This window comes from Apis dorsata, unplaced genomic scaffold (genome assembly GCF_000469605.1).
Source record: "Apis dorsata unplaced genomic scaffold, Apis dorsata 1.3 scaffold_247, whole genome shotgun sequence".
NCBI classification, from domain to species: domain Eukaryota; kingdom Metazoa; phylum Arthropoda; class Insecta; order Hymenoptera; family Apidae; genus Apis; species Apis dorsata.
The window spans coordinates 441609-457826 of NW_006263526.1; the positions used below are offsets into that span (position 1 = coordinate 441609).

The window sequence follows — 16218 nt, forward strand, 5'->3', positions numbered from 1 at the left end:
ATCATGTTAGCCTTCTAAAATGACTTCCGTGTTTTCAATAGGAACGTTAATGACAGATGTCATTAAACGTGGCTCGATTATCTTTCGTTTCTCTTTTTCTCTCCACTGTCCCTCCTTTCGTTTTTGTTCGCCCACAATGGGCTTTTAAACCTTTAAATGGAACATACCGTTTGAACGTACTCGCTACCTTATTCGTGACCGTTTTCATCCAGTCAAAAACAACACGTGTATTCATCGGTAAAACAACGTATTAAATGCACGAGTATTTTTTCTTTTTTTTTTTTTTAAATATCATACGGATTAATTTTCCTAATTTTCCTAAACTTCATATCAATAATCAAAATTTTCGATGCTATTCTACTTTTGATTTCAACAATTTTTTACTCGAAGCTTCGTAAAACACGCGTAGATTAGAAATATCAACTATTTCCTGTATCACAAGCATCAAAAACTTTCAATCATAAATCTCAATTTGCTACTAAAAAAAGAAAAGAGAAATTCAATATGTGATAATTACCCTCGATTTCATATAATTAGTCTTCGAATATAAATTAACCTTTCAACCGCGGCCAATATTTTTCAAATTTCCTTCAACCGCGAATGAAATATTTGTTTTGCATACCTTTAATTATAAAAAAAACTCCTTTTAATGGAATACAAAGAAAAAAAAGAAAAAGAAAAGAATTTAAAATAAATAACAAACTATGCAGAATACAATTTCCACATGGAATATAACTAAAGGATTGAGCACACGGACACATTTGATAAGAATTTGGCATAATTCGCAACGATGACGCAGAATGCGAGACTTTTAAAACCGGTCGAATGAGAGTAGGGAACACGAGAACACGGTGCAGAGGATCGGTGAAACGAGTCGGCGGAGAAAAGCGACGTTCCCACTGCAACAGGACACCGACGAGCATACCGTGTGTCGCGCATTTTGCACAGATGCGTGTGCAACGACTAAGGATGGGATCAAGTTCGATACGTATCTACAAATCCGAATCAATTTCGATATTCGTGTTTCGTTCGAACACTACTCAAAAGCAATAAGATTTCAATAACTATACTTGAAGTATATTTATTCTGCGAAGAAATCTATTTATTTTTATCAAAAAGATGTTTACAAGTACCTCGATGATAAAAAGAATCGAATTGTTGTTCACATAGTACGATACACGAACAAAGTAAAAGTTTCGAATCCGATTAAAGTTCAAATCTATTCGCTAGATACTTGATCCCATCACTAGGTACGACACGGCTCCAGTCGCGATGTATCGGATGAAACGCGACACGCCCATGGAATGGAATAAAGAATAACGTGGATGAAAAAGCAATGGAAATGAATGAAAATCGTTTTCATTCATCGACCGCGCGAACGCGTGCGTGCGATCGGTAAGACGGGCACGTATATACAATGTTTATGCGATAAGTTCGTGGGGAAAGTGCTTTAACGTTTCGAAGAAATCCTATTGTGATGGGTATTTGGTTGATGAGAATTTGCAGAAAACGTCTGGATGATTTAGAAATTAAAGATAAAATTTTGTTTGTCAAAATTTAAAGATCGAAATCTTAAGAATTAAGTTCCTCTATCTTAAAAATTTAGCGAGAAAAAATTTTGAAAAATTCTTAAAAACTTGAAAATCTGAAAGTTGTAGAGTTGTAAATAAAAATTTTTTAACTCAATTTAAATTAAATTTCCTTCGAAGTCACATCTTTGGAGATTATTATCAATTACGCGCGGGAAGCATTCCACCAAGCTCCAATTCTCATTTAACATTCAACGAAGAGAATGCTTTACCTTAAACTAATGCTATCAACCCGCGAGGATTATAAATCATACTATATTCCCCTCGCTGCACGCGGCAATTCCTACATCCATTAAAACGATGTCACCGCTCGACAATTTCTTCTACGACTTCCTCGATTGCCGGTGGAACGCGACACAGATCCTATCGACGTGTATCAACCGGAATATCTCTTCATTATCAACGTCCTGTGCTCTCCATGATCTTGACGAACAAAGTAAGAGACTTGTCCGGGTCGAGTTCGAAGATCAACGCGGATTCTTTGTGTTCCTCACAAAGCAAGAACGAGCACGATCCTTCTTTGCCTTTCCAGACAAGGAGGAACGAGAATGGTCGCGCGAAACACCCACGCGAGACACTACAAGTCACCACGAGAATGATCATTATTATCTTGAGTGATCATCAGCCTGTACGAGTGGCCCTCCCTAGAAAATTGACAGCAATTAGACGACGTAAAGAGAACAAGGGAAAGCGGGGGAAAAAAATTGACAAATCGAAAAAACGACGGTGACTGGAAGGGTCGATGCCCGATACGCGATAGAATAGTCGAGTCTGACTTATTAACGGATTTAATGACCAGCCTCGATACCTTTCCTAAATAAATCACCTGCGTTTATTTCGACGAGACATTGAATATCACTAACATGAAGTTATAAAGGTATATCAATGCGTAATGATGCTTCGTTTTCTACATCGATGTGTGTATATAGTGATGGAATTAAGTAACTCGCGAATATTTCAAAATTTATCCGATTAGATCAAATCTTTTATAAGTACTTTGAAAAAAAAAATACTTTTAAATGTTAATATTTGAAAAATATGTATATATAAAAAGAATTTTATAGAAAAATAACATGAATAATATTATTTTTAAATTAGGAAATTTTTGGAGTAGAGATTTGTATCAAACATATAATAATGATTTTGGCTAGTGAAATTCTCTAAGCTTCGTATTCAATTCTAATTTTGTCTAATTTTTAAAAATTTTAATATTTTATTAAAAATTTTTGCAATTAAATTACAATAAAAAAAAATATATTTTCTGTTTTGAAAAAATAAAGTAAAATTTATCGTATGAGCCTTGATGCTGTTTATGCAAAATTACTTTGCAAAATTGAATACATAAAAGTGGAAAACATATGCATACACCAGAGTGTGATACCACGAGACTGTTATTCACGAATGTTCGATATAATATTCAGTGAAATCCGGTCACATGAATGTACAGTACAGAGTCTTGTTTAAAAACGAGTTCTACCTACACGACAAAGTGAACCGTGTCACAATCGCCTTGCCTTTAATGTCTCTTTGTACAATATATATTTGAAATTATATTATAATACAATCATAAAATAAAAAAAACATAATTATATAAATTTTACAGATATATATTATAATTTTTAAACGATTCATAAATAGCAATTTTATATCACTTATCAATAATTACATATATTCCAAACATGAAAATAAACAATTTCCCAAAATATCACTCATTTATTAGTTAATTATAGATAGATATAGATTAGTTAAGCTTCAAATAACTCAATGATATCAATATTTTTATATAAATTATATTGAATTATTTATAGATTGAAATGAGTTACATTAAAACATGAGTTCATTAAAACACGATTAAAAACATATATATATTATATTTTTCTCTTCTCTCATTATTTTCTTTTTGTTTGTATAAAATTGCGAAAGAAAACTATATTTTTTATATATTAGATCTTATGAAATTTGAAATTTTAAATTTATAGAATAGTATGACTTCGTAAACTTATATATATATATATATATATATATAATATATATAAATATAATATATAAATATGATAGGATGAAATGGAAGTATGTTCACTAATTCACTCTCGTTACGCTGGCATTAACCTTTGTACTGTTTCGTGTCTGAAAGTGGTGCGAATATTCTTGTTCTATACAAATATTTCACAAAAATAAAAACTAAACTATAGACTTCGAAATTTCTATTCTTTTTAAAGTCGTAAATCGTTATTCGATTGAAATTTATCGATTAAGAAATTACAAATGATAATATTATTAGATATCAATGAAAAATTTCTATTGAAATTTTATAATTTTTATATAATTTAAATATATGACAAAGAATTTATATTATATATTATATATATCTTAGATTCTTTGAATCAGTGTTATTAAATTATAATAATAGCACATTAAAAAATACGAAAAAGTTATAACAGATATTTTTTCTATTCGGAATATTCCGAACATATGTCGATCGAAATCGCGAGGGCAGATATTTGTATCACGGAGCACAAAATACAACAGATGTTCCATAATGTTTCGATGAATCGTTGAACCATCACAAAGATAGAATTATAAAAATAAACGAAAAAAAATTTCACAAAGAGCATTCGATCGGTAAAACAGAGAGCACATGCGAGAAAAGCAACAGGCGGGGACACGGAACGCGCCAGCCGTTGAATTCGCGCTTGATTCTATCACATTCAATTCACATTCATATCAATTCGTGATAACGATTCTATCGCATTTATGAAAATATAATTTCGATTATTCGACAGAGAAAAGGTTATTAAACTCGACGCTTGATCGAGCAAACTTGAAAAAAAAGATTTTTCGAGGTTAAAAATAGACTGTCAAAACGTAAATGAAAAAAAGGATTGCACGTTGGAATATAATCAATGAAAAACACGGAAAAAAGGTCACCAAAAAGAAAATACTTGTGGCACAAACCTGGTTTTGAAACGCTGTGTATCGTCTTGGCCAGCCCACATTTTTCCTTAATCGCGGATAAAAAAGACTTCTTTTATACTTTCCAACTTGAAAATTACACAATAATGCGTTTCGGTGTCACGACGCGACAATTCGTGCCGGTTATGCACGTACAAGCAAGTCTACGACGTGGGTCAATCAGGCTGGATCACGCCGCGGCTCGAGTTCCTCTTCCGTTTCTTTCTTCGTCGCACACACGTACTAACGAATACGAAAGAGAAAGATCACAGATAGAAAAGCGGAGGGAAACTAACGTACGCTACACGAGGAGGCGCCACCTCCAAAAAGTCGAGAAGCAGGAAAGGAAGCGTGCCGTGTTCTGTACAATCGTGAAATCCACTGACGGTAGAGAGATCGACGACGTCGCAAGCGCAAACTTGCGTAGGGAGAAATGATCCTCGTGCACGTGTGCACGAGGCTTTAAGCCGGTTTATTCAACGCCTGCGAAATACTATGTGGACAACCTCGAAGGATGTGTCCTTAAGCACAGTCACGGACACGATCTACAGAGACAACTCCCTTTGGTTACTTCTTCAGTCTAGCCAGCAACAGAGGTTATATTTATCCTTTGAATCGTACTCTTTTCGGATTTTCTTAGACATGAGAATATCTTGCGTTTGATCATAAATGGAAGCATTGATGCCATTTGTTTGTGATTATACATTTAAAATGATTGTTTAATATTTCAATTATTCGTTAAAACTGCAGATTTTAAATTTGAAATTATAAAAAAATATTAAATAATAAAACAGTAAAAGTTTTATCGATAACTATTTGTATTCTATAAGGTAAATAAAAAATAATAAAATTCAATAATCAAATTGAAAATTTCTAATAATTATACAATTCTTTTTTTCTGATGCATACTATATTATCTGTTCAAAGCAAAGATACATGCAAAAACGAATATTACGAGAATACGAAAAAGAAACGAACAGAAACAAACAGAATAAAGGATAGGTACAATGTTGTATCCATGCAATTATGAAGCTTCGAACCTAAATGTACACGCCTCTATGCAACACGCTAAGAACTATACAATGCTGGATGAGTCACAACATGACTCGTGTTTCAGAACTATGTATATTCGTGTGCATTTCAAGAAATTATTTACAAAAAAAGAAAGATGTTATTCATCTATGATTATACAATAATTTATACAATAATTATATTTAAAAAAAAATTTTTTTTTTAAATATTCATTCTTTTGAAATATATAAAGAAACAAGTAAAATTTTTGTTATTTTCTATTATTACCATTACGGAAATCGGATAATTTTGATTTGTATATGTTTCATAATTTATTGAAATTGTTAGGGATTTATATTAAAATCAGTTGTGTATCGTTAGAAATATAAAATATTTGTTCAAAACATTTATCTTTATATCTTATATATATTTTTTATTTTTCCATTTTATCGATAAATCAAATACTCTTTTATTAGAAACATACATTGCAATATTTCGCCGCTATCTGTGGTAAACCACTAACTTTTTTTTTAAAAATGTCAGAAATATGATATTGCTAAAGCAAACTCACTCACTAACATTTTACAAAAAAGAAAAGATTACATAAATTACACTACTTTCTTAATTATAATATTTGTATTTTATATTAGACATGACACAAATGAAATTAATAACATAATATAATAAAAATCCTTATTCTATAAAATAAATTTAATCATTAGTTATTAGTTATTAAAATCAATAAAAATAATTTTAAAAATTATAATTATGATATTATCAATTATTTATCAATATTATTATTGATAAGATATCACCATTCTATTAAAAATAAAATTTATATAAATTTATATAAATTTTTCAAATATTTATTATAAATATATATTTATTTAAAATATTAAAAAAAAAATAGAATTCTACTAAATATTGCAATCGAATTTTTGAAATTTATAACACAAATGATACAGCGAGCGCTATCTATTGCCATTTCTTTGCACTTGCATTTTATTTAAGATATTACCGACTCAATAATCTTCAAATGCAACAGTTAAATCTTATCGTAATAAATTTATAATTAATGGAATTTTTATATAAATAATTTATTAGAATTGATATTTTTTCAAAAAAATTGAAATAAATTGAAATAAAAAAGATATATTTTACTTATCTTTAAAGTTATATTTAATGTAATATTTTAAAAAATTGAAAATTACAACCATATTTTTAATAATAATAATAAATAATATTATAAATAAAATTTATAATTTTATTTATAAATATTTGATTTAAAGTTAATATTAAATTCAATAAATGTAATTGTAAATGATATTCATTATAGAAGAATTTTCATTTATATCTTTCATTTACGTAAATACATAATTTATTAAACTTCTTCAAAATATATATTAATTTATATTTAAATTGCAAATAAATGTTTTTAATTTTCGTAATTTTCAATTTATCAAAACTTTACCAATACGAAAAAAGGTTCATGGATTGTCCGGTTATGACCGGTTCAAACTGACGCACCATGCATAACAAAAAAATCAGTAACCAACAAGACGCCATTAATTTATTTTTATTACTATTGAATTAATATTTTATATAAATAATAAATAAATATTTTTATTTTATATAAAAACATAATCCTTCAAAATAATAGAAATAAAAAACCTACCAAATAATAAAATTTAAACTGTTAAAAGATCAAATTTTTTAACAATTGTTTTTAGAAATAATTAATAATGTTAAATATATATTTTTATTGTAAAAGCTTTAATCTTTTACAGGTTAAAATAAATAAACGATACACTACTGGCAGAAGGAAAATACGATTCCTTAATGTAATATTTGTATAAATAAATCGTAAATATAAGCTTGTCACTTACTTGCTAGATTTCTTCTTCTCATCACTAAATCCTTGGAAGGTTCCTGTGGATGTCATCTTCTAAAATTTAAATACAAGAAAACGAATACTTTTAGAACAACCGTCGCGCAGTTTTTGCGGCACGCAAGAACACAAACACGACTCTTTCTTCTACTTACCGAACGAAATCAAATAGGGTTGTGATACGGGATTGGTAGGTCGTACTACAAATTTTGACGTCAGAATAACTAGTCAAATCAGTGTTTAAATTACAAATTTTTTATCAAGAAAAAATAAATTATAATTGAATACTTTTTTAACATATAAAAAAATTTTGTAAATTATTTTTTGTAATGAATATAATTAAAAATTGTTAATATGATATGAAATAATCATAATTTTAATAATGATTTATAGCACTTTATTACCAAACTTTATAACTATTATTCATAATCTAAAATACATAAGAAAAATTATATATATATAATTTTGTAGATGTATATTTATCTATATATATATATAAATCTTTGATTTTATAAATCTTTAATTATATTATAACTATGTATTTTATAAAGATTTTTAATATTCCATGCTTGCCAATTATTTATAGTAAATTATTACTTGATGAATATTATAATTGCATTTTATAATACATCGCATGTGATTTTGTTTATTGAAATATATTTATAAAATTTTTTTAAATTAAAATAGCATTATTTATGATAGATTTATGTCTTGTTTCAAAAGATAAAGATGTAGAATTCTCTTAGAAACCAGCAGCCATGTTTGTTCCTTGTCATAAATACAGATGGAGTATCTAAAAAAGTCTTATAAAGTTTACTTATATTTTGTATGATTTGATTGATCTTGATTGGTGTAATTATAAATGAAGTGATAATACATATCTGTATAAATGGTGCGACAAGTTCGAAAATCTAATACAGTGACATTCAAGAGTTTGTCATTAAATGGATCATTTTTATTTTTTAACCGTCGAAGGAAATTTATAAAAGAAGGAAAATGTTAAATCAAGCTGTAGTCGAAGCTTTATATTCTGCAACATATATTGAAAATTATTTAGATTGTGTGGAAAACTTACCAAATGATTTACAAAGACATGTTTCCCGGCTTCGAGAACTTGATGCCACTTGTCAAAGTAATTAAAATTAAGTTTAAAAAGTTTTCATAGTATATTATTGATACGTTTTTATTACAAATAATTTTTTTGAATTGGAAAATTCATAAATGCTTTCATAAAATATAATATATAAATGCACCAAAAATAAAAAAATAAATATAATAAAAAACTTAATAATGTTAAAAAATTTGCATTTTTTTGTAAAATAAATATTAACTTGAATATGTAATGCACTTTTTTACTTTATTATATCGTAAAAAAGTGAAAAAAATTTTTGTTTTTTATTTTATTTAAATTTTTATAAAAAAAAATTATAATATATTTTATTTATATTTTTCTAATTTAATTTAGCATATTTACGGGAGGTAGATCAACAGCAAGAAGCATTGCGAAATGATTCAGATTTGACAGTTAAAAGAAGAGCACTTTTAAGACTTCAACAAGCCTTGATTGCAGCACAAGAAATAGGAGATGAAAAATTGCAAATAGTTCAACAAGTTCAAGATCTTATTGAAAATAAATCCAGACAATTAGATTTAGATTATCGTAATCTTGGTATAGCTTTTTTTTTTTTTGTTAATTTTGCATATTTCATAAAAGTAAACAATTACCAATATTTCTTATATTTTAAATTTTTTATAGATTTTGGAAAAGAACAAGAAAATAGTGAATCAATCCGTGAAACAAATGCAAATGTGACTTCTAATTCTTCTGGCAATGCAAATAATTCAGAAAGACAACCAAAAAGAGCTAGAAGGACAAGAACAGAGACAATGGTTGAATCTTCCAATACTATGGATATGATTGTAATGACAGAAACACGTTCAAATTCTTTATCAAATACAAGTAATGGTAATCAAAAGAAAACAACTACTACTAATACTGGCAAGAAAAAGAAAAGGAAATCTAGACAAGGTAATCAGCAAAATCAACATCGTGAAGATACTCCACCACCACCAGAGGATGATCTTGCAATAGATCCAGATGAACCAACATATTGTCTCTGTGATCAAATATCATATGGAGAAATGATATTGTGTGATAATGACTTATGTCCTATAGAATGGTTCCATTTTTCATGTGTTTCATTAAGTACCAAACCAAAAGGTAAATGGTTTTGTCCAAAATGTAGAGGAGACAGACCAAATGTTATGAAACCTAAAGCTCAGTTCTTAAAAGAATTAGAGAGGTATAATAAAGAAAAAGAAGAAAAATCGTAGCAGGAGAAAATTGGTGAGCAATTTAAATACTTTGGAAGACTTAATTCAATTTAAAGACAGCTTCTATGATATATTTTATTAAATACTTTCTGAAATCTTATTAAGCAGATTGATTTGTGATTTGTGAATTAATGAAAAAAAATAATAGTTTCATAAAAAAAAAATATATGAAATTATTCTGTTATTAAATATATAATTGTATAGATATGCGTGTGAACTATCATATAATCAACTACAGTAGCAAATAAATTATATTTGTATAATATTGGCTATTGTAAATATTGTGAAAAAACTAAATAATTACAGTAAAATAGATACTTTGTAAAAAAATGTTTTAAAATTGCTTTATATTTGTTCAAAATTGAAAAATTAATGGGCCTCTATACTCTTGAGCAATAATATGTGTGTAAATACCATTTATCTATGGTAATTATCTAAAATATAATATATTTCATATTTAAATTACAATAGCAGTATTAAAAGAAAAAAAAGGAATTTTTGTAACATAAATTAACTGTGTCATGAATAAAATGACTTAAGATCAACATCTTTTTTAATTAGTTTGTATTATAGTATATAAAATCTTACTAGTGATTGTCATTAATTCATTATGTATTAAGTTTCATTTATAAAATTCTGTTGCATTATTTGCAAAATGTATATTTATATAAAAAATATAGATTCTTATGATTGCATAAAGTTTATAAAATTACATAAATGAAAATTATACATAGAATCTCTAAAAAGAAATTATATGTATAACTTTGTTTATTGATGAGAATTTATTTTGTACATATGAACATTGTATTTTTAGGATATAAATTCTCTTTAATATATAATGTATAATATATTTAATAAGATATAATTTTTTATAGTTGAATAAAAACTCTAACATATAGCAAAACATATTGTTTTTTAAAAACAATTTAAATGTTTTTAAAAACTATAAAAGAAATTTTTTATTAAACATGTTTATAAAAAACGATTTTAATGTTTTTATTAAATTCAATAATTTTTATTATGAGAACTGTCTTGGTTTTTGTTTACCTTTCCTTATCTACTGTTTATAAAAGGAGACTAATGCATATTGTTATGAATAATATTTCAACTTTATTAGGAAATTACAAGAAATTATTAATAGTATTATCATTTAAATTGATTATTGATTTTAATTCTATGCTATATTATTTATACATTGTAATTGAAATTACAAATTATTTTTCAGTTTTCTTATTATATATTAGTAATTTAATTTATTCGTTTTAAAGTTATTTTATGCGGATTTCATATTTATATGTAGCTGTTAATTGCAATGTAAATTAATGATATAAAACAGATAATTATATGTATATTTTTATTTTTATAATTTTGTTATGTAATAACTGGGTTCCTAAACCCTAATTATAAATGAGCAAAATAATATATATTTTATTTATGTTTATAGATAAAGATCACATAATGCACAGTATAATTCCACATCACTCCAATGTTCTACACTTTTTTACATATTTGAAACATAATTAATATTAAATAAATTTTTTTATTTCTATATAAAATTAGATAGCATTTTAGAATGTATAAAAAAAATTCTGTAGAACAGTGGAGGATTTAATGTCTTGATTTACTAGCATGGAAAAATATTTCAGGTCATGAATTAAAAAATTAAAAAAGAAAGACTCAAATAAACATCCTTAAAATTCTGAATGAACCATACTTAATGTCAGCGGCTATCTTCTGTATGACTTTCTTGGAAGTTCAACCAAGACTGTTCTACAATAGCATCTACTCTCTTCTCATATTCCCGCTTATTTTCTTGATATAATCGTGCGGCTAATGAATTTGCTGGAGAATTTGGATTTGGTTCATCCAAAAGGGACTGTAACAAATATTTTAGACTTTGTTATGATATAACATAAGTTTATTCTAAACATAAACAGCACAAAAATTTAAAGAAAACCATAAAACTATAAAGTGAAATTATGTATTTATTATATGTGGTATGTATATATATATATACATATATATATATATAATATATACATATATATATATATATAATATATACATATATATACACGTACATGTGTACATATATGTATATATATATTTATATGTATACGTGAATTTATGTACTATATGAAGTACTTAAATTTAATTGAAATATATTTCTACGCTTATGAAAGACTGCTTTGAAGCACAAAAACAAAAAGCGCCAAATACCGATTATTTTCTACCATTTAATATTACTAATTTCAATCAAATGTCGATTTGTTATCAAATATCGAAATAAATAAATACACAATTTTATAATAATTTATTATTCAACATCGTAAAAATTCGGTCTAATGTTGCACATTGTGGTAGTTCAATAGAGCTTTAGGAAGAAACATGCTAATATTTAGCGTTAGCTTCTTGGTAAGGCTGCACGTTCTCCACTGTATTTGATGGCTGTAGGTGGCTGATTGATGCTGCAACAGCATTGTGGAAACGCCTGCGACTAATCCGTAAAACTCTGCTCCACACAAGCCTTCACTCGCTTCTCGTATTCACGTCGGTTCTCTTTGTACAGTTGTGCTGCCATTGAGTTGGCAGGTGAATTCGGGTTCGGGTCACTTAACAGCGACTGCAACCACATAAGTCATACTCATTATACAAAATTCTTTAATGATGCATGGCTATAATTATAAGTAAATGATGCCCTTACTTGGTATTGGTGATTAGAAGTACACACGTAAGTCAAATAAATTACAAGCATAAATTTAATACTAACATCATATAAATAACTTTCAAATTTAGTGAATCAGACTTTGCTGAATTGCAACCGCTGTTAAGACAAAAACTTACAAATTTTTCGAATTTTTATAAAATTGATATAAAAGATATGGATTTAAATATATGAAATTTTAACAACTCTTAATATATTTCTATAAAACAATAAAAAATTAAGCATATTCTATTTTAATAACAAATAATAAAATAAGCATTTAACTATTTTGAAAATTGTGAACATTTAGTAATTGCCATGCAAAATATATTTGTTGTATAAGGAAGCTTAATTTTTAATATTAGAAAAAAACATGATAATATGTACAAATGAAAATTAATATTATATTTTAATAATATTTTTCAGTTAATTGTAATAAATTTATTATTGTTTTATTATTTATTATTATATTAATTTATGAAATTTAGTTTGCAATTTTTTATTGTGATATGAATTAATGAGAATAAATAAAATGCAAATAGAATAAAAAATAATGTCATTAGATGTTTGAGAAATATTGATTCAAACTAATTATAGATGTAAATTATCAGGTGTTTTAATACCTGTATGGATGTTAAAATAGCAGACACATCATAAGTAGGGCTCCAACGATTCTGTAATATGTCCAAACAGATGCCTCCATCAGCATATACATTAGGGTGGAACATCTTACTAATAAATCTCACTGTAGGTGGTTTGTTTGGATATTCTTCCGTAAATTCTATTGTAAGTTTAAAAGTACCATCTTCAAATGGAGTATCATGTGGTCTGAAAAAATAATGAAATGTGAATTAGAAATATAATTATTTTTAATAATTACAATTTTAAATTTAAAAAATTTTCTATGAATTGAATGAATATCTATTATTATTTTAAAAAATATTCATATATATTCTTACCCAAATATAACTGCATTCCATATCATAATATTATTGTCTGTAGGTGCTCCTGATACTCCAGTGGGTGGATCTTCTTGTAATCTATTCATAAAAATATTAAATTTTATATTTAACATAACAAAATTCATTAATATAAATATTAATTACATAATTAATAATAATAATTAAAAAAATATTAATATTTATTATATATAACATATCAAAATAAATAAATAAATTTAAATATAATTACTTTATTATTTAAAGTATATAACATACAAAAAAAATTTTTGTTAAAAAATTTATCTTATAAAGTATTTATTTTATTCAGAATTGCTTAATATAAATTTAACAAAGAGAATAAATTTAGATTTTTAGAGGTCTCAATGTCGCTTCAATGCTTTTATATATAAAATAATTATATATAAAACAATATCTTTTTATATTTTTTAATAATACTATATATATACTATATACTATATAATGTGTGTGTGTGTGTGTGTGTGTGCGCGTGTGTGTGTATTTATATTCTTTTTCTATTGAAAAATATCCTATTTATAAAAATAAATAAATAAATAATGAAAATTATATGAAAGCTATTAATATTATATTTAAAAATATCATTTATTTTTTTAGATTATTTTATAATTTATAAAATAATCCTTTTATGAATTATATCTAAAAAAACTTTCTACGAATTGAACGAATATTTACGAAAACTAATAAAAAAATGTGACAATATAAACAAAAACATAATTGTTCACAAATGGCATGCTATTTCCTATATATTTTTTAAATAAAAATAAATATAGTTTTCCAAATTATCCATTAATCTTCGATAAATTTGGTTAGGAATATAAATGAAACGTAATAAATGATTATAAACACCTAATAATAACTTTGTAAGATGGGCTACAATGACGTTCGAACGTTCTGTAACCTGATGAGTGTGTGAAAAAAAATTTTCAATGATTCAGAATGTACAAAAAGGTTACAGGCAGCATAATATAAATTTCAATTACAATGGCGATGGATGACACACGAAATAATGACATAGAAATCTTGAAAATCACTATACCTTTTAAAGTCTCTCATTAATCTCCTTCTTGCGGGGGTAGACATCCCTCACAAATGGGCTCGTCGCTCCCAAATCGTTAATACGAATAAATTCCAGAACGATGCTGTCCACAGCTCACGTTAATGCTGTTTCTCAATAAAAGAAACCACAGTCCCGCACGACGGTTACTTCGACAACCTCGTCACATATACAAGAACGCCTGTTGTTTCTGCTGCGTATGTCTTTACCTTTTGTCAGTCCGAAGGCCACCCTATCGCACAATACCGTTATAGGTTGTTCAAAATTTGTTCTACCTAACAGGTTTCCGATTGGCACTCGATTGTGTATTGATATTTTAACACCTTGAGTTTCCACTGTCGATCGTGGAAAAGGCCACCAACATAAAACCTACGTAATGATCACCCTGAGAAATTCGTTCACCGGACTGCCAAACCACGGACAGCTGGATAGATATACGGAGGGAATGAGGAATGAACTGTTTTGCGCATGACGTCACAAACTAAAATCGGACATCCCAACCAATAGTTTTTATTACTATATTCGTTGTTCGATTTAGATTTATTGTTTTGCTTTTAAATAAGCACGTTTTGTAAAGAAAACGATTGATTTCGAGAAACAAAGTGCGATATGTTTCTATGTAGCAGTTTTAAAAGTATAGTTATGCTATATCTAAAAAACGTCACACAATACAAATTATAACCAATCCGGAGCCCTCACTAATCTAAATGTAGTTTTCATTACAAGATTTTTTTTTTTCGCTAAATACTAATACTAATTTTCATGAATTATAGATTGATACAATTACGTTCAAAATGTATATTTATAAATGCATTTTTATTTTATACAATATATTTAATTCAAGAAAAAATAATAAAATATCACTTCTATTTATTTCTAACATATAGTTATTAAATTTTTTTTTCATGTAATAAATTTTAATATTTGAATATTTGACTTAATGTTAAAATTATATTTCTAGGGATTTTGTTTTTTTAAGACAAAAGAAATGCTATTGGTTATAATGATTATTGAGCGCAAAGTATAATCTAGAAATTATAAATTAGAATTTTTATAACATTTATTATGTATTAAAATAAATACATAAATTGCTATTTTTAATGATTATAGATTGTAATATTATTATTCTTATATATGTTAAAATAGATTATATAAATAAAATTTAATTTTTTTACGTAATATTTACTTGTACATAATCAAAAATCGATAAGAGATGTAGAATACTGTTAAAAGCGCACGCGTGAACAGATGCTGATACCTGTCAGCTGTCCAGTGAATACAATTGCACATAAATTGAGAATTAAAATATTCTTTATCCTATTACGAAGTCTTCCAATGAAGAAATATAATAATTTTAATCAAACTTAATGGCTTGTGATAATCGAACAAAAGTGTACTTGGGATACGAAGATGAATACGTCACTGATAAACACCGACCATATATTAATTTTATGACAAATAAGATTGGTGGATTTCCAGTAAGCTTCTTCTTTTTTAAAATTAAATTTCAATTATTTATATTTAAACAATGTATTTAAAAAATTTTAATTAAACAAAATATTTAAAAAATTTAATTAAATTTAAAAAATTTTTAAGTTACATTAAATTTTTTTTATATGTAAACTATTTCTATATTAAATATTATATAATTATAATATATAATTTAAATAAATAATTTAACATTAATTATTTTTAAATTAATTCTT

The 16218-nt window shown here is 26.3% G+C and overlaps 3 protein-coding genes across 5 annotated transcripts in view; 2 read left to right on the plus strand and 1 right to left on the minus strand.

Annotated features, from left to right (window-relative positions):
* The first annotated feature begins 8083 nt into the window (after positions 1-8083).
* LOC102671537 (inhibitor of growth protein 1) lies at positions 8084-10256 on the plus strand. Its single transcript, XM_006615964.2, has 3 exons — positions 8084-8572; positions 8906-9109; positions 9197-10256. Exons 1-3 carry the CDS (start codon positions 8437-8439, stop codon positions 9772-9774), a joined length of 918 nt encoding a protein of 305 aa, XP_006616027.1. The 5' UTR covers positions 8084-8436; the 3' UTR covers positions 9775-10256.
* A 608-nt stretch (positions 10257-10864) lies between these two features.
* Positions 10865-15218, minus strand: LOC102671310 (ubiquitin-conjugating enzyme E2-17 kDa). 3 transcript variants are annotated; one of them, XM_031510584.1, is made up of 5 exons: positions 14836-15190; positions 14495-14744; positions 13438-13518; positions 13102-13306; positions 10865-11650 (listed from the first exon to the last, which is right to left on the minus strand). In XM_031510584.1, exons 2-5 carry the CDS (start codon positions 14536-14538, stop codon positions 11495-11497), a joined length of 486 nt encoding a protein of 161 aa, XP_031366444.1. In that variant the 5' UTR covers positions 14539-14744; positions 14836-15190; the 3' UTR covers positions 10865-11494. The 3 variants fall into 3 exon arrangements, with proteins under 3 accessions (XP_031366444.1, XP_006616025.1, XP_006616026.1); XM_006615962.2 differs by having other exon boundaries at positions 14495-15218; XM_006615963.1 differs by lacking the exon at positions 10865-11650 and adding an exon at positions 11675-12397 and having other exon boundaries at positions 14495-15218.
* Positions 15219-15707: 489 nt separating this feature from the next.
* LOC102671169 (programmed cell death protein 2-like) overlaps positions 15708-16218 on the plus strand; it is a 2542-nt gene continuing 2031 nt past the window's right edge. Inside the window, exon 1 of the mRNA XM_006615961.2 lies at positions 15708-15999. Coding sequence (XP_006616024.1) covers positions 15880-15999 — 120 coding nt within the window. The 5' untranslated portion in view covers positions 15708-15879. The remainder of the gene's footprint in view (positions 16000-16218) is intronic.